This window comes from Barbatula barbatula (assembly GCF_947034865.1).
Source record: "Barbatula barbatula genome assembly, chromosome: 12".
Taxonomy (NCBI): domain Eukaryota; kingdom Metazoa; phylum Chordata; class Actinopteri; order Cypriniformes; family Nemacheilidae; genus Barbatula; species Barbatula barbatula.
In genome coordinates, this window is record NC_136775.1 from 11,590,847 (window position 1) to 11,610,391 (window position 19,545).

Here is a 19,545-nt window from a genome sequence, read left to right on the forward strand (position 1 = left end):
ATGAGTTAAGACATCCGGGAGATGGAAAGGTGTGAATCAGAGATTAGTCTTGCCCAAACAAGTCTCCCTGTGAATGCAGGAGGCAGAGACATGCGTGACAGTCATCAAAAGTCAAGCAAGGGCGAGTGAGGGGATGGATGTATAAATTGTTCAACTGTAATTTGCTTGTGAGGGCAAATAAAAAGTGGATCAGTCTAGCCTTAATGCACTAAACCCTGGAAATAAGCCTTCAGTGTACTTTGTCAAAACATGCCTTTTGGATTCAACTAATATAATTCATGGTCACTGCGTTTTGTGAATTCAAGTTCCCAACTCATATTAAAGTCCTGTATCCAGAGGGGTTGTATTAAGTAGTACATGTTTTATCCTGACTGATTTCTTAGCCTGTTATCAAAATGAATAGAGATGAGTTTCCTTCTCATGAGGAAGTTTTTATGGTTGTTTTTAAGATGTTTTGTGTTTTTCTGTAGTCATGAAGAGAATCGTTTTGGCAAGAATGAAAAGATAAATCATTTGTGTATAGGACACACATTTATTGTAAACAAATTCAAACAGCAGTGGACAAAAACATGCATAGTAAAATATTTGGAGATGAGGCTAACAAAGCTCATCTCTGCATATATTCCCGTGATTTATTTTGAACAGTGAAGGCACATTTTGGATAATTCATATCAATAGGTGCCATATTGGCCACATAAGAAGATGATTCATCATAACATTTCTCTACTTTTTATGCTAATGAAAGGCAGTTGTTGAACATAGATAATGAGACAGTGGGTTAATACTGAAAAGAGTAAACGTGGCGAGTTATTTATCCGTCCAGTGATGGACACCAGTAGTTTATTCGAGTCCTGTACTCCAAAACCTACCACAATAGCACATTTCAGTAACAAAAAACAATCTTATTGTTTGGTGTTTACTGTAGGTGAGTGTACAGAGTTCTTAAGCCTGAGCAGGAAGAGCTGCGCTGGCCTCCTTGATCTTGTCCATGACCATCTGCAGCTGCTCACGGATCTTTTCTGTATAGGGGGTGAGGAGGTCGGTCAGCTCGTCCATGCGTCCCTCCAGGGAAGTGCGCAGGGTCTCGGCGGTCTGCTCGAGCTTCTCTTTCAAAGCTCCGGCCTGAACCTCTAGCTGCTCGCTCACTTCCTGGGCCTGGGACTTCATCAGTTCACTAAGGGCACCCAGTTTCTGGTTAGCACTGCCTTGGACCTGGCTCACGTAGGGCTCCAAGCGGTCCTTCATGGCGTCGGCATTCTGGGAAGCGCGAGACTGGAGCTCACCCAGGTATGTTCCCACAGTGCTGCAAGGATAAAAGAAGAGCGTTAACCCAAATGTGTTTTTTATATGTATATTCTTTCTACCTTAAAACCTGGGACAGATGTACATACTTGCGGATCTCCTCTGTATCCTTGTTCAGACGCTTCTTCAATTTGCGGGTGTAGGTGTTGACGCGGTTCTTCACATCATCTGCATTCTGCTCCATCATGGTTTTCAGCTCTTGCAGGTACTGGGTGGAGCGTTGCTTGGCATCGGTCATGTCAGTTTGCAGTTTGGTAGTCAGGAGCCGGAGATCTTCCTTCAACTGCCCAGCAGCATCAGAGGTGTATGGAGCCAGCTGGGTTTGAATATTGTCAGTGTATGAGTTCAGCTCGCCCATGGTGTCAGTGATAAGGGTGCTGCAAGACAGATGGTCAGGAATGATAGCGATGATTAAAATGTAAGATTGTGAATATGTAGATGTTTTAACTAGCTTTTTTGTAAACTTACTCAAGCTCTCTGCTGAGCTGAGAGCTCTTGATGTTCTGCACCACACCATCAGTGTGTGTGTTGAGTTCTGCTACATATGTCCAGAAGCGGTCCACCATCTCCTCCCATCTGGGCTGAGAGGTGTCGGCCTGAAACATAGTACGAGCATTGCAGCCTGCAAAGAGGTGCCAGCAACATTAACTTCATGATCATTTAAGGAGAGCCTTTGAGTTTATGCATAATGAAATAATGTGGTGGTTGGTTAAGATGTGCTAATAACAGAACTGTCTATTGTGCATTAGTAATGTATCCAAAACTAATCTAAAACCTTAGTGAATGTGTATTTATTTTATTCATACCAGTAAAGACTGCCAGAGCAAAGATCACTGCCAGAGCCCTCATTTTGATTGACATACAATTGCGCCTGAAGAAAGATCAGAATAGATAAATAAATGCATCTTAACAAGAAATGTAATCAGTCCTGCGTAGAAACGTCGTTTAAACATCCATAATAACCCAAAAAGTTAATCAAATAACTGTATTCTTTAATATAAACTTAGTATCCTAGATCTTTCATTGTAATTACTGTGGTCGAAACTGACATGTGAATCCCGAAAGACTATTTAACATGAAAGATTAACCCAAGCCTCTAAATACTCGAAGACTGTTTGGCGATCATTTATTAAATAATATCTTTACAAACGCATTTGTAGTTTCTAGTCGAAAGCTAGCTACCGCAATAGTTCAGATAGAGCTTACTCACCTGAGAAGAGTGTTTTCTCCGTGTAGACAGAGTCGCGGTGTCACGTCTTATATACAGTCCCGGGACTCACAATCGCTGCCACGTGATTCATCCTTTGTTCGCAGCATCATCATCCCACGCGTCTACAAGTGTGCGAAGTCCGCATCTTCTCGCTCGTTGGAGATGCATTGCACAATTTTATTAAGCTTGAGGTGCTTTAAAGAGCATGTCATTTATTTGTTTATTTTAACTATTTTATTTATAGGTTTATCTAATCACAACCACGCATTTAACGGTAAAACCTACGATAACCTAAAAAAGTTGCAAATGTTTCTCCAGGACAAAACCTCCCTGATCAAATGGACAAAAGTCTGCAGATGACCCGAACTTTAGGCTACAGGCGCCAACAGTGATGGTTATCGGCATGAATGAACCCTATTAGCATCTTTATAAAGCCGTTTGGATTCGCCTTCACGGACGCATGAGACCTTCTGTATTTATGTTAGCATATGTGTGTCGTGTGAATGGTTCCAACCTTTTTTTATCAAACTGTTCCAACTGCGTATGTTATAATGCACCACATAGATATAATACAATAGCCTATCACAGATTTACAACACACTGCACCTCGTTTTGATGACCAATGACCCTCCACGTGACACCCAATAGTGCCGTTTATCTTTCGCAGTCTAAGGCATTTCTTTGGAATTAGTTCAAATTTATATGAATACGTCTATGTATTTCCTTCAGCAGGTCTATTCTGAACACAGATCACAACCCGTTGGAACAGGACCCTGTTCTTTCGTCAAACTAAACCTTTAGTCAGGGCAAAATGCCTTGAGTAATTGTGTTTTTCCTTGTAACACAAGCCTTATCACCCACATTTTGATTCCACTTATTCAGTGATCTTTAGCCTCCTGTCCCAGCTTGTCCCATTCATCTTGTTGAGCCTTGTCTGATTCACCCCTGCAGCTGCCACAAACAAACATGGCTTTGGTAAAGCAAAGGACTCAGCAGGAACGCTGTTGCACCAGGGTCACAAGTATGCATGCATACAGTATACATTTGTCTCTGCAATTGTTCTTCTTACAGATTATATCTTAATTTAATTATTTATTTAGACTTTTTTCTTATCTGTAGGCTCAACATAACTCTAGCTGTACTTTTGTAACTTTCTCTTAAAATCGCTTCTTGTTGCATTTTGTATTTAAAGATTGCTTTGGATATAAAAGATGGTAAATAAATGATTGTACAAATTATATTGCTTTGGGGCAATTAAGATCATTTAGCGTTTATATGATGATGTCAGTGTGACCTGTGGCATTGATGTTCTGTCATCAACATTCTGATGCTCTATGTCAAGATACTTCCTATTTTCATGGTTTTGTTTCCTGAAAATTGTAAGTAAGGCAGAGTTTTAGAAATTGAAGATTGTGATAGAAAAAAGACACGTTAAATCTGTTGGGCGACTTATGAACCTAAAGAAAAGAGGAGTTTCGTGTTTTTTTCTTCTTCAAACCTTTATTTTGCTCTTGTATCAACCTGTTCACAGATTAATAGATGAAAACTGTCCACACAAAGCACCCTCTGTAATTCCTTTGACTGTTTTTGATAACAATCTTCTTTTCATAATAAGAAGATATGTGCCAACTATTGGACAAAGCATGTTTTATGGGTCTCTTATTAGGAGTTGTTGAATGCAGTTAACATTCTATAATTATCACTTATCCAGAATTTAAATACAAATACTGTAAAAGTTGTTGAATGAATCGTTCTCTTGAAAATAAGCAAAAATAAATTCGGCAAGATGATTTAATCATGAGCTCATGAAAGGCCTTTGTTTTTTTTGTGGTTTTTGGGACATGTGGTTTTTGCCTAAATGTGTGAAAGGTGAACGCATGTAACCTCGGCCAACTCATCAGAGTAATGAGGTTTCTTGGTCCAGTGAACTGAGTGTTTCAATACAGTGATCAAACTGTGCACTGCCCCCTCCCCAAGATAAAAACTTCTCTTCACACCACAGCAATGGCTTGATAAATAGAAATAAAACTCATCCCAGATAGCAAACATGAGTGCTGCAGTGTGCATGGTGATGAACTTTAGTGACCTGAGTTCAGTGTTGTATGTCTTGCTTTCTGTTATTTGTGACTCACTTGTCATGTTTTGGAAGCTTGTCCACATTAGACATTGTTTTCATCAGTCAGACATTCCAGATCACAGGGCGCTCAGCTGCTTTTTGTCCGAAAAAGCTGTCAGTGCATTTTAGTCGCTGTCTCGACCAACACTTCTATTTTGGAAAGATGTATTATACTGTTTCATAGATGACCCGTATGACTTTGTAACCTCAGAATTAATGTAACAGGCAACAACACACTATTTGTACTAGAATTGCTATTAAAAGTAAACGTAATAAATTCAGTAAAAAACGGTACATTTAAACATGGTTTTGTTTTTGTTGCTTCCACCGTGCAGTGTTTTTATACAGTATATGGTAAACAAATAGCTTTTTATTGACCAATGTCCTTGTAATGATGGGATGCCTGATTGATTAATCTTGGCAGCGGCACGATAAGCTTCTTTGTGTGCATTCAGGATATGAAGGTTGTTTTTGTTCTCACTGGACTGTGTGGGTGACTCTTGGAAATATAGTAGAACGGGTACTTTTACAAACCTGCACGGACAGCTCCCAACATGCTTCCACAGAGATGTGTGGGATTATTATGTTTTTTAGTGGCTGTGGGTGTGGGTGTTTACAAATGTTCAGGTGGCACGTGTGTCTTTATGAACTGAATTTAGAGGTTAACCAGGCACTAGTAATGACCAGTTCCTAGAATCAAGTTCCTAAGTAAAGCTTGTAGTGACTTGTTGAAGAGTTACGGTAAACTTCCGCTAGGTGGCAGATGTGTTTCACAATAGTGAAGTCACAACGGACATGCAGTTATCACTAAACTTGTTTACTCGTGTTCTGAATTTATAATAGGCTTTTCCTTTGAATGTTCAATGTCTCCGAGCAGCTACAGTAGATACACCCTCTCTCTGAAATTACACGTTTCACATATGATCATGTGTTTTTGCATTTGTAAAAGGCCAGTGGCGAATATTTGATTTTTTAACTGGGGGAACCAAGCTGTCATTAAATGATTTCAACTCAGTAAGTTATTTTGTGTTATTTGGGCTTTAAATAGTGCTCAAGTAGTTACTTGATTTGGGCTAATGGTTTGCACTGAAAAGCCATTGGAGGATTCTTATTTGAAATCTTGGATAAACAACAATGAACAATTCCTATCACACTAGCAATGCTTGATCAAACTGTGAACAAAAAATGTCTAGTTTGCCAACCAGCAACCAAAACGTCATGCCTTCTGCAAAATATATTTATTTAAAAATGTAAACACAAATCTGTAAATGTGGGTCAGACGATAATGTTAAATTCACAATTTGCTTTTTGTGTCCCCCTGATTGCATGACACCTCATGCTCTCTACGTTTTGCTTTGTTTTCTTAGCGCAAAAGACTAGCTATACAAATATATAACAAAACTAATCTGTCACATCTGGGAAAAGTCAACAGGCATTCTACATTCTAGGATATCTACATTTACATTTGGTTTTGAAAAAAAGGTTCAAAAAGGCAGTTATGCCGTGCATCTTTTTTAGTCCAGAAAAATCCCCAGTTCAGTCATATAGACGATGCCATTTGATCACTATGGTTACCTCTACAACAGGCACAATTGAGGTAGCTTACAGCTCCTCATAGGACCCGGGGGGCAGGTCAGGAGTCGTAGCAGGCTAACAGCAGCACACAGAGAGCACAGAGAACGTAAATGTCAGTGGCGACCCGGTTCTGAAGCAGTGACTGCAAAATAATTAGGCGGGTCTCCCACTACTTAGCCTAATAGCGGAAACCCCGATTAATCATTATTTTTACCGATGTTTGTCGTCTTTCATAGGTAAAGTGAGGGGGACGGATCGGTTCACTTTGAATCTGAGGGGGTCATGTCGCCCCGGTCCCCAGTCCCAACAGCGCACCTGGTGAGTACTAAAAATCAGGGTAGGTCTACGTTCAAATTAAAAGGTGTACAATTGCGCCCTTCTACAAATCATCTGTTGGTGCATGATATGAACTAGTTAACTGTCTGTCTAATAGTCCAGCTCATTGTCATTTAGACCTTACCAATTATTCCATATATGTGTAATCTTTAGGCATTTATTTCTGGTTGTGGGAAGCGTCATACAGTGAATCACTTTGGTTGATGCTTTTTGTAAAGGTGCAAAAGTACTTAGCAATGAGCTAACTAGTGATTAGTAATTACAATGACACATTTTTTGTTGGGTTTGTTTTAACATTTTCTATTAGTGTCAGTTAGTTTAAATATACACAGTTGTAACATCTTGGCTGCAGTCCTGCAAAATAGTTTTGCAAAATAATATCCCTAGTCTGTTTTTAAAGGGATACTCCACCCAAAAAGGAAAAATCTGTCATAATTTACTCACCCTCGAGTTGTTCCAAATCTGTATAAATTTCTTTGTTCTGATGAACACAGATTTGGAAAATGTTTGCAACTCACATTTCTGCATCATCATTGACTACCATAGTTTGCTTCTGTTGAACACAAAATTAAATATTTTGAAGAATCTAGTAAGGCAAACCTTTGACTTGGGTAGTGAATTATAACCAGCAAAGTAACCAACGTCCAAGTATTTAAAAGAAATGGAGTACTAGTTTCTTTTGACATAAGTTTTATTTTATTTTTTTAACGTTTTGTTAGATTGCTGTTAATAAATACTTCCATCACATATTGCAAACAGGTGCAGTTGTTAATCACAGACAGGGAAGATGCATACTTTAACACTGAAATGAATCAAAGATTCAATATCAGCAGCAAATGTGTTGGAAATGACACAGTTGTGACAAAATTTAATAGCTGTTGATGAAAGACTCAAAGAGGGAGGTGAGCTGGGTCTTCAGGTCCTGGGCGTAGGGGTCTAGCTTTTCCTTCAGGTCTTCAGCATAGGGTGTTAGACTCTGCTGAACCATCTTTGCTCTCTCAGCAATCCGGGCCTGGAGATCCTCAGCCATGGGGCTCACGGTCTTCTGAAACTCCTGCAGATGTTGGTCTACTTTCTCTTTGATATCAGCGGTGTAGGGCTCGAGCTGAGCCTGCAGATCCTTCACGCTCTGCTCAACGCTCCCTCTCAGCTTCTCACTTTTCTGGAGTAGAGTGGCCCTCAGGCTCTCAGAATCCAGAGAATCTGAATATGGAGCCATGGCTGCTCTGAGATCCTCCACTCTCTGCTGGATTTGACTCTTGATGTTGTCAGCATAGGGCTCCAGTTTGTCTCTCACTGTGATCAGATCCTGACCCAGACGCTCCCTCAACACTTCAGCCTCCTTGGTGATTTTGTTCATGAGCTCTTCGGTCAGAGGGTCCACCTGTTTCTTGAGGGTGATGGCATACTCACTGGCCATATCAGCACTCTGTGTCAGTCTAACACTGAAAATGCAGGTTTTTTATTTAATGTCAGGGCACCAGAAATATATTTTTATAAAATGCTCTTAAAAACTGTTTCCCGTCAGTGTATGTTCTTGACTTACTTGACGTCTTGCCCCAGTTGTGAGTTCCTGATCATCTGGACGGTTTCCTCTGCGGTGTGTGTAGCTTTAGCCACATAACTCCAGAATGCATCAGTCAACTGCTCCAGCTGTGGCTTGGGCTCATCAGCATAGAAAAGGTTGGCATGACAACCTGTATTGTAACATATCAATTTAAGTCATTAAACAAAATAAAAGAACATCTCATAATAGGAAAAATATGAACCTTCTTAAATTTTAATTTCTGACCTGTAAACACAGCAAGGGCGAGCACCACTAGAACCTTCATGGTTTTAGTCTCCACGCTGTCCAGTCTAAAGAAGAAGTGAGGATGTAGCTGTTTCATATCTGTATTTATACAGCATGAGGAGGTGATTGCTGCAGTGGAAACCCAAAGTCCAGTGGGTAGTGCCTTGCTGTCAAGAGCGCTCCACATCATAACTTGACATCCTGATGTTTGATCCTGACATTGGTCCTGATGTCAATACATATGGTGATAGCACATGGAAAATTAACTGTACAACTAATACATTAAAATAATTGTATAATACATGTATTATTTAAAGCGTTGTTATTATTTATCCCGAAATGAACAAATAAATCAATTTGCAGTCAGCATTAGGCAATTTAAGTAAATAAATTAAACAGAATTTAAATCTCCTTTTTTTAAATATCGCTCTCATTTTAGTCTGAATACTATTACAAGTCCCATTATTTGTTTGCAGTGGGGGTTGCGGAAGTTTTTCTGTGTATTGGCATATGAGAGTGATAATCGTATTAATTTATGGGAATCCAAAATCAGAAAACCTACTTCAGTTGAGTAATCTTAAATACCTTCATTAATGACAACATTTATCTGAGATACTTAATCTTCATGAAACTAGACAGAGTGTTGGACCTTTGTCCTAATAATAGCAACAAATGATACAAGACTTTGATCGCTCTCTGATAAGATTTGACACATCACATAAAACAAATTGTCTTTTTTAAATTTGGTTTTCACATGGATCTTGACAACATATTGCCACTAATGCTTTCTTGTCAATTTGTCTTATTTTATTTCCTAAACTTATCCCGTTTCTGTTGTTTGAATGAACTTGAACATGATTTAAAATTAATCTGACTCAAAGAAATTGCTTTAGAATTGCAATCACAGTAGGAGTAGGAGTTCAAAGGAGTCAGCAGTCAGCACACATGTTTGACCTTTAGCCAAATAATTGCTGATTATTAAACCTTTCTAGCATTTTAGAAAACAATTGTATGTGTGAAATGGAAATTAGGTTACACATATATACATTCCTATGGCAAAAGGAAACTCGATAAGGTGAAGCATCGAAATTTTCAGTTTTCAATTTGGTATTTGAAAGAAAAACAAATCAACCTATAGACCACTTCTCAAAATGTAAACACTGGTCCAGAAGCACTTCCGGTTTCATTTTTATTTTATTTCTAAATCTTACATGAATAATTAAATCTTAAAGATATTCGTTTTACATTTTGATTTGGTTATAAATGTTTTGTTGGTTGTATTTTGTTAAAACGTAGCATTAAAAAACTGAAACAGGAAGTTCTTCTGGACCAGTATTGGACCTGCTTTGCGTACGTTTTCTGAAGTGACCTATAGCATATATTTCTTTATTGATACAAGATGCTAATTTAAGCTGTTGTGTTAGATTGCAGGTTAATGCTGGGGTCAACAGATGAACACACGACAGATAATGATCCAACATCCACAGGTACATCCACGGGTAGGTAAAACAGAATCACATCCACGGGTAGGTAAAACAGAATCACACAACATAGCAAACATACAGCACACCTAGACCTGACAAAGACTACAACAAAACACAAGGGTTTTATAGTTTACAGGGAAATAAGATCAGGTGCGGGTGAAATCAAGTTGTGAATGGGTGCAAAGTATCATGGGGAGTGTAGTCTATGAGTTTAAAAGTCCGGTGAAAGGGGATGGGTGAAACGTTGGCTGCGTCCAAATATCCCCACTTGCGGTCTTGGACACTTGAGAGCGCATGCACGTGACCGGAAGTAAGAGCGTAATGTCTTAAAAAGACCAAAGAGCAGTTCCCTTAACGCACACTAAACCCACACTGTCTTGAATAGTGCTTTGTCCCATCATGCATCGCGTTCTGGATTTATCATGAGACTTTTTGCTCGGGTCTCATGAGATGTTGCGGAAAGCTTTCAAATGTAAGATATACAACTACTTTTTAAGGTTGTATCTATTTATTCTTTGTTCGGCTAACATGGTTTAACTTTTGATTTCGATTTTTTGGGAACAGCTGCTTTGATACAATACAAATAAAGCACTATAAAATAAATCTGACTTGACTTAACTGTATAATTAGATATTACATATAATTTCTTAGTAAAACGTAGTGTTACATATTTTATTGGTGACAACTTAAGATTTGGTAAAACTGCTTTTTATCACATAATTAGAAACACCATATTAATTAACATTATATGTTTGCACTTGCTAAGTGTGTCCCATCGGGTTAGAAACCGTACAGGTTCACTTGGGATCTTCACGCCCATTAGAACACTTAGGCCAAAAACAGCAAATACGTAATTAAAGTAGTCAAGTGGTCAAGTGCAAAGACCGCAAGTGGGGTATATGGCCACAGCCTGGGAGAAGGTGCTGATGCGGAGGGCGGGATGGCTGGGTCAGAGAGCTCGTTGGGATAAGAACATTTGTTTATTTTTTCTACATAAAGGCATTATTCACACTCAATTCACACACAAATTCTTTCTATATTCATTTATTGTGCGTATTTCACCAGGAGGACAAAACACAGACGTTTGGCAGCAAGCCTTCTTGAGTGCATACTTTTTTCTACATACATTTATGTGGTTTATTTGTTTAAGAAATGTACATCTTTTGAAATGTAACAAAATCAATCTGTTAATAAATTATAAATTAAGTATCTAGTTGCTAAGGAAAAAACTGCTACATGAAATATCTCTGTCATTCTACCACAAATACAAAGTTGCCAGTTTTATGGGTCAGAAAAGTCTGTGCAATTGTATGAAGATAATTCAAGATCAAATAGACATAAATGTTTAGATGTGCCTCTAAAGCTCTCTAAGGTACACCACCATTACGAATACTTTGATGAAAACAACATTAAGGGCAGTTTGAATAAACTTTGTTGACCACTCTGATTTTTGAATAAAAATGTTAATTCATTAAGTCTTCAACATGTTTAGCTGCCTGTGGCATAGAATTCATAAAAGGCCTTTAGCTCTCTGATGTAGAGGTTCATCCTTTCCTTCAGCTCTTGGTTGAAAGGCTCCAGCTGAGCCTGTAGCTCCTTCAAATGCTCCTCCAGGGTTCCTCTCAGCTCCTCACTCCTCTGGAACAGTGTAGCCTTCAGCGTCTCAGAATCCAGGTTCTTTATGTAATCAACTCCCTTCTCAAGTGGATCGGTGATGTATTCAATGTAGGGCTTCAGCGCACACTTCACGGTGTTCAGTTCTTCTAGTAGTCAGTCAGCCTCTCCAGTTGTGGCTTGAGCTCATCGGCATACAACGGTTGGCTTGGCAGCCTATTGATCCAACACAGCATTGTATTTTTACTGTGACATCTTTTTACAATATTTTATATTAGATAGATAGATAGATAGATAGATAGATAGATAGATAGATAGATAGATAGATAGATAGACAGATAGACAGATAGACAGATAGACATAGACATAGACATAGACATAGACATAGACATAGACATAGACATAGACATAGACATAGACATAGACATAGACATAGACATAGACATAGACATAGACATAGATTGATTAGTTTGTAATAAGTCTAACCTGTGAGTACTAATGCAAGGACCAGGAGAGCCTTCATGTTTTTCAGTTTAAGGCTGAAAAGAAATTACAATTAAAAAGAGTATTACAATTATGCACAGCAAATAATAAAGTGCTATTAAATAACAAATTATTGTTTGTACCTGTACTTGTCAGTGGACTTTTAACCAAGGTTGTTTAGCGTGTAGATAACTGTTTCATATCAGTTTATATATGCCTCAGGGGTGACTTTTGCTATCGAAACCCAAAGTCCAATGGGAAATGCCTTGCTGTCGGAATTTCTCCACATCAAAATTTCCTGACCTGGACTAAAAAGATTGAGTTCAAAGCAACCAATGGGAACTGTCAGGCTGTAAATGTGAAAGCACCGACTACCATAGAAGCACAAGATGTTGTGTTAGGTCACAGCAATAATGAATGTCACGAAACCTGTTTATTGATTTTTTTTCGAGAGGGTCAATTAAGTGTTTAGATAGGATGATGACTGGACAACACTGATCTTGTATCTTTACTCAATGGTAGATAACATTGTCCCAGCCTGTGAAAGGATTTGTTTTGTACTGATATGGATGAGTAACACATCTTTTACCATTCAAGCGAAACACAATTTGGTTTATAAATGCAGATTTTTTTATTTGATCAATACAATCAAATAAAATTGACACTTTCAAGAAACTTCACACGCATATTATAAAGTTCCTTACTTTGACTAAATAAATATGCATTAGATATACCGGATATTTTACTCATAAAACCGTCAATGATTTTTTAAGAACAAACTGTTAATTTTGAATAGTAGTTTTTGTTTAGCCGTATTTGGATGAGTTGTTTGATTTTGAAGTCACAGTTCTCATTCATGAGAAAATATTTGATGTAAGATGAAGTCTTTAAAGAATTTAGTTGGACTTGATGAAAGACTCATAGAGGGAGGTGAGCTGGGTCTTCAGGTCCTGGGCGTAGGGGTCCAGCTTTTCCTTCAGGTCTTCAGCATAGGGTGTTAGACTCTGCTGAACCATCTTTGCTCTCTCAGCGATCTGGGCCTGGAGATCCTCAGCCATGGGGCTCACGGTCTTCTGAAACTCCTGCAGATGTTGGTCTACTTTCTCTTTGATATCAGCGGTGTAGGGCTCGAGCTGAGCCTGCAGATCCTTCACGCTCTGCTCAACGCTCCCTCTCAGCTCCTCACTTTTCTGGAGTAGAGTGGCCTTCAGGCTCTCAGAATCCATAGAATCTGAATATGGAGCCATGGCTGCTCTGAGATCCTCCACTCGCTGCTGGATTTGACTCTTGATGTTGTCAGCATAGGGCTCCAGTTTGTCTCTCACTGTGATCAGATCCTGACCCAGACGCTCCCTCAACACTTCAGCCTCCTTGGTGATTTTGTTCATGAGCTCTTCGGTCAGAGGGTCCACCTGTTTCTTGAGGGTGATGGCATACTCACTGGCCATATCAGCACTCTGTGTCAGTCTAACACTGAAAATGCAGGTTTTTTATTTAATGTCAGGGCACCAGAAATATATTTTTATAAAATGCTCTTAAAAACTGTTTCCCGTCAGTGTATGTTCTTGACTTACTTGACGTCTTGCCCCAGTTGTGAGTTCCTGATCATCTGGACGGTTTCCTCTGCGGTGTGTGTAGCTTTAGCCACATAACTCCAGAATGCATCAGTCAACTGCTCCAGCTGTGGCTTGGGCTCATCAGCATAGAAAAGGTTGGCATGACAACCTGTATTGTTACAAATACAGTAACAGTCAGCAACATTATAAACAGTGCAGACATTTCATATTGTGAAAAAAATATTTAAGTAATTTCTGACCTGTAAACACAGCAAGGGCGAGCACCACTAGAACCTTCATGGTTTTAGTCTCCACGCTGTCCAGTCTAAAGAAGAAGTGAGGATGTAGCTGTTTCATATCTGTATTTATACAGCATGAGGAGGTGATTGCTGCAGTGGAAACCCAAAGTCCAGTGGGTAGTGCCTTGCTGTCAAGAGCGCTCCACATCATAACTTTCTGACTGGACCTTTTATCACCATAGATCCTCGTATTCAATGCAGATAATGACAAATCTGGGATGGTAAAAAAATGTTCTACACAGCAATGATATGAGAGTTGGTAGCAATGTAACTTTATATACACATGACATTTTTTTGTGAGTCTATTAATTAATTACAAGGTTGATGTCACCAAAGGGAAGTTAAAATAGAGGCAAAATTGACAATTTACAACACTATTCTAACTGGAAAAGCCCATCTGCTTTACCTTGTTCAGTTAAAACTAGACAGAGACTTGAGTTTGAATATTTGGCCTATTGAACTCTTACAACCTACAGACCCAAATCATACTCTTCACTTCCTGATAAGGCCTTACACGTCATTTGAAGCCCTTTGATACTGTATCTGATGGCGGTCAATGTAGTGTTCTGCAGCCTCCTGCCCTTTAGCCCTGAAGCAGTTTACTGGGAAAAGAACAGGCAATTACATTATAAACAGTATCCAGCTGTGTTTTCTTATTACATTTAGATTTTATGAATTTTGATATTTCCGAATTTTCCAAAGTGGTAGAACTGTATTTCTTACCACTAGAGGGTGCTATGAATACTTAGTGATGCTTTATGTGCAAGAATGTTTGATCTGAGGAGGTAAAGAAAGTGTACAGTGTTTATAAACATGATGCAGCATTGATGCAACTTATTATTGCATTACTAAGAAGCACAAACAGAACATTTGTATAAGCGCATACAGGAAATATTATTTTCTGTTGAGTAAAAAAATATTTTTAGCATATGCATATGGAGCCATTGCTGCACTGAGCTCTTCCACTCTCTGCTGAATTTTACTCTTGACATTGTCAGCATAGGACACTAGTTGGCTTTTTAATGTCATCAGATCCTGCTCCAGAACCTTTTATAAAACGTTAGCCTCTTTATCGAAATTGGTCATCCACTCTTCAGCTAGACGATCCATCTGGAGGGTTATGGCATGTTGATCTGTGTTAGTCCCGCTCTATAATTTGGAGTGTGGTGTAGTTCATGCCAGGTATAGAAATAGCAAACATAAAATTGTGATTGTAATTGGCCTTTATTGAGATGCTTATCATCCTGCCATCCTGTGTCTTACTGATTATCTCTGCTGTTTCGTTGGTGGTATGTGTTGCGTGGGAAACAACTCCAGAATAAATGTTTTAAGTATTCCAGATGTGGATTGGGTTCTTCAGCATTAATAGGATTGACTGTAGAACCTGTTTTGAGAATAAACCATTTCAGATTATTCAGATTATTTTAGTCAACAAGGTGTATAATCATGTCCTTTAGACTAATAATTCTAAAGGTGTCATTAATTAAGAAAACAATTTAACCTGAGCTTTTGTTATATAAAAGCTCATTGTATTCAAACGAACATCTTGTAAGTATCAGAACTGAAGTCATCCTTGTTAACCTTGTAACCAGGAAAAGGTAGTAGACCTCAGTCAACAGTATAAAATCATAAAAACGTCCAGTTCAGGACACCTTTAAAATCAGCCGTATATATGTGTTTTCTGTTCAACACTGTAAAACGTTCAGCTGGTTTGCCAGTAATTCACTATAGATTTACTTACTACTTACTACTTTGCTGTTAGTACTGATTTCCGGTTAAACTTTACATTAATAAAAATTAAAACACTTCAAAATTAGCAAGAAGAGACTGGTCTCGTTACCGGCATTAGCTCATCAACAACACCGCAAAAATTATATTCTTCCTAAGCATTTTTGTCTTGCTTTCTAGTAAAACTATTTAAAATGTCTTAAATTATGATATATTTACAAAACAAGGAAAGTGACCTAAGATATTAAGTCTTGCTTTATGAAAGAAAATATATGAACTAAGGTTATAACAAAATTGTAAATTAAATCTACAGTACATGACTGGCAAACCTGCTGCGAAATTACAGCAAAGTTTTACAATAAAGAATATACTTTATAAGTCAGATGACTTCTGATTGGTAGAACCTGTAAAAACAGCTAGAGAAAGAATCACACGTGTCTTCATAATTTTCAGTCTGTAAAGTAATTACACACATTATTATTTTTAAGAATTAGCCTTTGGAAAATTATTTTGAATTTGTATTTTAATGAACATTTCTCCACTTACCTGTGTCACCATTTTTTGGCTGAAGAGCAAGTAAAAGTGACTTTTTTAAAATCTGTATTTATAAATGAATGGAGCATAAATCCAGTGTCTCTTGCTGTCAGGATTACGCATCATATGTATCATATTTCATTACAATGAGTTTTTCAGTAGGTGTAAACAATGATAACAATGTGGAGCTGTAAGCCATTTTAAAAAACAACATACACTCACAAAGGAATAAAATTGAGCAGCATTTTCTAATGCTTCTTTAATATAATTAATACTAGAATTAATTTTACTGACAGTAATTCATTATAAAAATGATCCAGCTCATTGTGTTTTAGAAAGGGGGTTCAATTGTCATAGATGTGAATGTTCCCCATATAAAATATGGGTAAAGGAAAGCAGTGTTAGGAATTCAAAGTTAGTCTATGAAGTTATAACAGCGACAGTTAAAGGTGATGAAACAAATAATTTTATATTTTGACAAGAAGATGAATTTTGCAATTCAAATGTTAATTCATCCTTTATTTCTCTTACCTGTTGAAATGTAGCCTATTAATAACTTTACAGATGTCAGTAACAGTCATTGAGTCCTCCACAGCTGGTGGAAAGAAGATAATGGGACGTTTTTCTATACAAGATTTCATGTCCTTGAAAATGTTATATCTGAGGTAAAGTTTATATCTACTGTTTATAAAGAAACTCTGTGTGCTAAGATTTAAACATCAAGATGGTATTTGGAAGTATCCATCTCATAATTTACAGTGAGCATATATGTGTCAATTCTGACGTAGAATTTTGGACAAAATGATCTGTTGTATCATCAGTGATGTGTTAAAGGTCCACATTTTAACATAAGACAATCAATTCAATCTTTCAAATAGCCTAATGGTTTGTTTTATATAAGATTAGTGCTTTAAAATACTTTCATTATGTGCTCTTCACAAAATATGTAGTAGCAATTATAATATAGATGTTTGCCTAAAAGAATGTGCAACTGTGACAAAATTAGTTTTGGCAATGATACCATTCCTGTTTTGTCTAGTAATTCAATTTATGTCAAGTGTATTCCATAGCCTGCATGCTCTTTTATGAAATATGAAAAATGTCTAATTTAAGCTACATAATGTTTCAAAGTTTAAATTTCTTGGATCGGATTTTGTTTTCAATAAATCTTACATCTTTACATTTATAATTTAAACAGAAATTCATTGTTTTGAACGGTAACATGTGGAAGTCTTTCACACACCAGAAACACTGTGGTAGTAAAATGCAGATGTTTTATTGTTGCACAAATAAAAATAACTTGACATTATAAACTTTTAACACAGAGAAAACAAACCCACACAATATTCAGTCACAAATAATATTTAAATAAATACTCAATTGCTATAAAGAAAATGTTTCAGATTGACGGTTAAGGTAGGATTTTGTTGTTGATTAATTGATTAACTTTCTCTAAATTGGTTCATAAATGAACAAACAAAAGACATAAAAGATAATTCTCTTGGCTAGTAGTTTGATTTAGGGCTGATGTTCTTTCAAAAGTGAGATTTTGGAGCCTATACTAATGCAAAAATAAACATTTCAGTTTTCCTGACAGAAGACTTTTATGAATTTAGTTGGAATTGACAAAGGACTCATAGAGGGAGATCAGCTGGGTCTTCAGGTCCTGGGCGTAGGGGTCTAGCTTTTCCTTCAGGTCTTCTGCGTAAGGTGCTAGACTCTGTTGAACCATCTTTGTTCTCTCAGCAATCCGGGCCTGGAGATCCTCAGCCATGGGGCTCACGGTCTTCTGAAACTCCTGCAGATGTTGGTCTACTTTCTCTTTGATATCAGCGGTGTAGGGCTCGAGCTGAGCCTGCAGATCCTTCACGCTCTGCTCAACGCTCCCTCTCAGCTCCTCACTTTTCTGGAGTAGAGTGGCCCTCAGGCTCTCAGAATCCAGAGAATCTGAATATGGAGCCATGGCTGCTCTGAGATCCTCCACTCTCTGCTGAATTTGACTCTTGATGTTGTCAGCATAGGGCTCCAGTTTGTCTCTCACTGTGATCAGATCCTGACCCAGACGCTCCCTCAACACTTCAGCCTCCTTGGTGATTTTGTTCATGAGCTCTTCGGTCAGAGGGTCCACCTGTTTCTTGAGGGTGATGGCATATTCACTGGCCATATCAGCACTCTGTGTCAGTCTAACACTGAAAATGGAAATAATACATGTTTTTGTAAAACTCTGATATTTTATTCTTTGGAATGCAGACTAAACCTAACTTACTTGACTTCCTGGCCCAGCTGAGACTCTCTGATCATTTTTAGAGTGTCCTCTGCTGTGCGCGTTGCTTTGGCAACATAACTCCAGAATGAATCGGTCAGCTGCTCCAGCTGGGGCTTTGGTTCATCAGCATAGAATAAGTTGGCTTGGCAACCTGGTAAAGATGCAAATTAAATCTGCTTTCAAATTCCCTTAAACAGCAAAACATAGCATTGTTTTTGACTATTGATGTTAATGTGTTCAACAAAATTTTTATTTTTCTGTTATATCTTTATAAAAATAATAAAATTAGTTTTTGATACAGTAATATAGCCTGATTTACCTGTAAATGCAACAAAGGCGAGCACCAAGTACAATTTCATTTTCACTGTTGTTTTCTAAACAAGAAAGAAAGAGGGAATTGTTTACATATTTTCTCCTTTTATTTGAATGTTCATTATAGCTCTGCTGTAGAGCTGAACTTACCTTGTGTCCCACAATCTCTGTAGTGCTTAATCCAATGATCTTGAGTTAGTCTGGACAGTCTGTGTCTGAATATACATATAGATGTGTGTGAAGTTAAATAGTCCACAGAAAAAGTCAAAGTCCAGAATTCAGTGCCATGCTGTCAATGCCGCTCCCCCAGAGTCAATCCAGTTTGCTGTCACATGATGCTGTGAAGCTTTGGACCTTCTTATACTGTCTGAAACTTACTGTGACCTCCATCAATTTCAAGTTTTTTTAACTCTTTTTCAAAGATGGGATTTATAACTTGGAGTTTGTTATGTTAATTTAAAATCTACATTACTGTTGTAGTTAAATTGCGAATATTACATAGTAGCACAGAGAATATAACAGCAAACATGTGACACCTAAAAGGAATATCTTTGTACAGTTATTGATTTGTCTTCATCTGAAGGAGGTTTCTCATATAAATAGGCCATGTTTTGTTTTTACGCTTGAACCACTGCTGAGTCACGATTGTTCCTCTGCAATAGGTACTGTATGTATTTCTGGTTGGGATGTCCAGTTTCCACTAAGGGTGTATGGTGTACGTCTAGCTAAATCGCCATCCCTTCATGTTGTATTTTTACCTGTACAACATTTTTTTATCAGTTTTCGAGACAGACAAGAAAAAGCAGAACATTTTTAAATGATAAGTCCACCGAAAGCATATGTTACAAACCAATAGCATGATTTGTACTCTTAAGAATTAAGTGCTTTGATGATTCTTCTGTTAACATAAATCACATTTGGATTTATTGCTCATTATA

At 37.8% G+C, this 19,545-nt stretch overlaps 4 protein-coding genes across 4 annotated transcripts; all 4 read right to left on the minus strand.

Moving 5' to 3' along the window:
* Positions 1-509: 509 nt before the first annotated feature.
* apoeb (apolipoprotein Eb) lies at positions 510-3,334 on the minus strand. The gene is made up of 5 exons (XM_079468887.1): positions 2,513-3,334; positions 2,109-2,173; positions 1,771-1,924; positions 1,392-1,679; positions 510-1,303 (listed from the first exon to the last, which is right to left on the minus strand). Exons 2-5 carry the CDS (start codon positions 2,161-2,163, stop codon positions 943-945), a joined length of 858 nt encoding a protein of 285 aa, XP_079325013.1. The 5' UTR covers positions 2,164-2,173; positions 2,513-3,334; the 3' UTR covers positions 510-942.
* Positions 3,335-6,681: 3,347 nt separating this feature from the next.
* On the minus strand, positions 6,682-8,521 carry LOC306901816 (uncharacterized protein; the record flags this gene model as incomplete). The annotated part of the gene is made up of 3 exons (XM_079469929.1): positions 6,682-7,984; positions 8,086-8,236; positions 8,332-8,521. The coding sequence occupies 3 exons, from the start codon at positions 8,519-8,521 to the stop codon at positions 7,408-7,410; spliced, it is 918 nt and encodes a 305-aa protein (XP_079326055.1). The 3' UTR covers positions 6,682-7,407.
* A 3,998-nt stretch (positions 8,522-12,519) lies between these two features.
* LOC306901431 (uncharacterized protein) lies at positions 12,520-14,007 on the minus strand. The gene is made up of 3 exons (XM_079469160.1): positions 13,729-14,007; positions 13,487-13,637; positions 12,520-13,385 (listed from the first exon to the last, which is right to left on the minus strand). The coding sequence occupies exons 1-3, from the start codon at positions 13,916-13,918 to the stop codon at positions 12,809-12,811; spliced, it is 918 nt and encodes a 305-aa protein (XP_079325286.1). The 5' UTR covers positions 13,919-14,007; the 3' UTR covers positions 12,520-12,808.
* A 3,276-nt stretch (positions 14,008-17,283) lies between these two features.
* LOC306901432 (uncharacterized protein) lies at positions 17,284-18,863 on the minus strand. The gene is made up of 4 exons (XM_079469161.1): positions 18,758-18,863; positions 18,615-18,669; positions 18,296-18,446; positions 17,284-18,218 (listed from the first exon to the last, which is right to left on the minus strand). The coding sequence occupies exons 2-4, from the start codon at positions 18,652-18,654 to the stop codon at positions 17,642-17,644; spliced, it is 768 nt and encodes a 255-aa protein (XP_079325287.1). The 5' UTR covers positions 18,655-18,669; positions 18,758-18,863; the 3' UTR covers positions 17,284-17,641.
* Positions 18,864-19,545: the final 682 nt, after the last annotated feature.

Excerpts from the sequence above, each read along its gene's own strand:
- apoeb (XM_079468887.1), bottom strand. The coding sequence starts at position 2,163 with ATGTCAATCAAAATGAGGGCTCTGGCAGTGATCTTTGCTCTGGCAGTC. Across the intron at positions 1,925-2,108 it reads TGCTCTGGCAGTCTTTACTG|GCTGCAATGCTCGTACTATG; the intron begins GTATGAATAAAA and ends ACCTCTTTGCAG. Across the intron at positions 1,304-1,391 it reads GATACAGAGGAGATCCGCAA|CACTGTGGGAACATACCTGG; the intron begins GTATGTACATCT and ends TTATCCTTGCAG.
- LOC306901431 (XM_079469160.1), bottom strand. The coding sequence starts at position 13,918 with ATGATGTGGAGCGCTCTTGACAGCAAGGCACTACCCACTGGACTTTGG. Across the intron at positions 13,638-13,728 it reads CGCCCTTGCTGTGTTTACAG|GTTGTCATGCCAACCTTTTC; the intron begins GTCAGAAATTAC and ends GTAACAATACAG. Across the intron at positions 13,386-13,486 it reads CAACTGGGGCAAGACGTCAA|TGTTAGACTGACACAGAGTG; the intron begins GTAAGTCAAGAA and ends CTGCATTTTCAG.
- LOC306901432 (XM_079469161.1), bottom strand. The coding sequence starts at position 18,654 with ATGAAATTGTACTTGGTGCTCGCCTTTGTTGCATTTACAG. Across the intron at positions 18,447-18,614 it reads CGCCTTTGTTGCATTTACAG|GTTGCCAAGCCAACTTATTC; the intron begins GTAAATCAGGCT and ends CATCTTTACCAG. Across the intron at positions 18,219-18,295 it reads CAGCTGGGCCAGGAAGTCAA|TGTTAGACTGACACAGAGTG; the intron begins GTAAGTTAGGTT and ends TTCCATTTTCAG.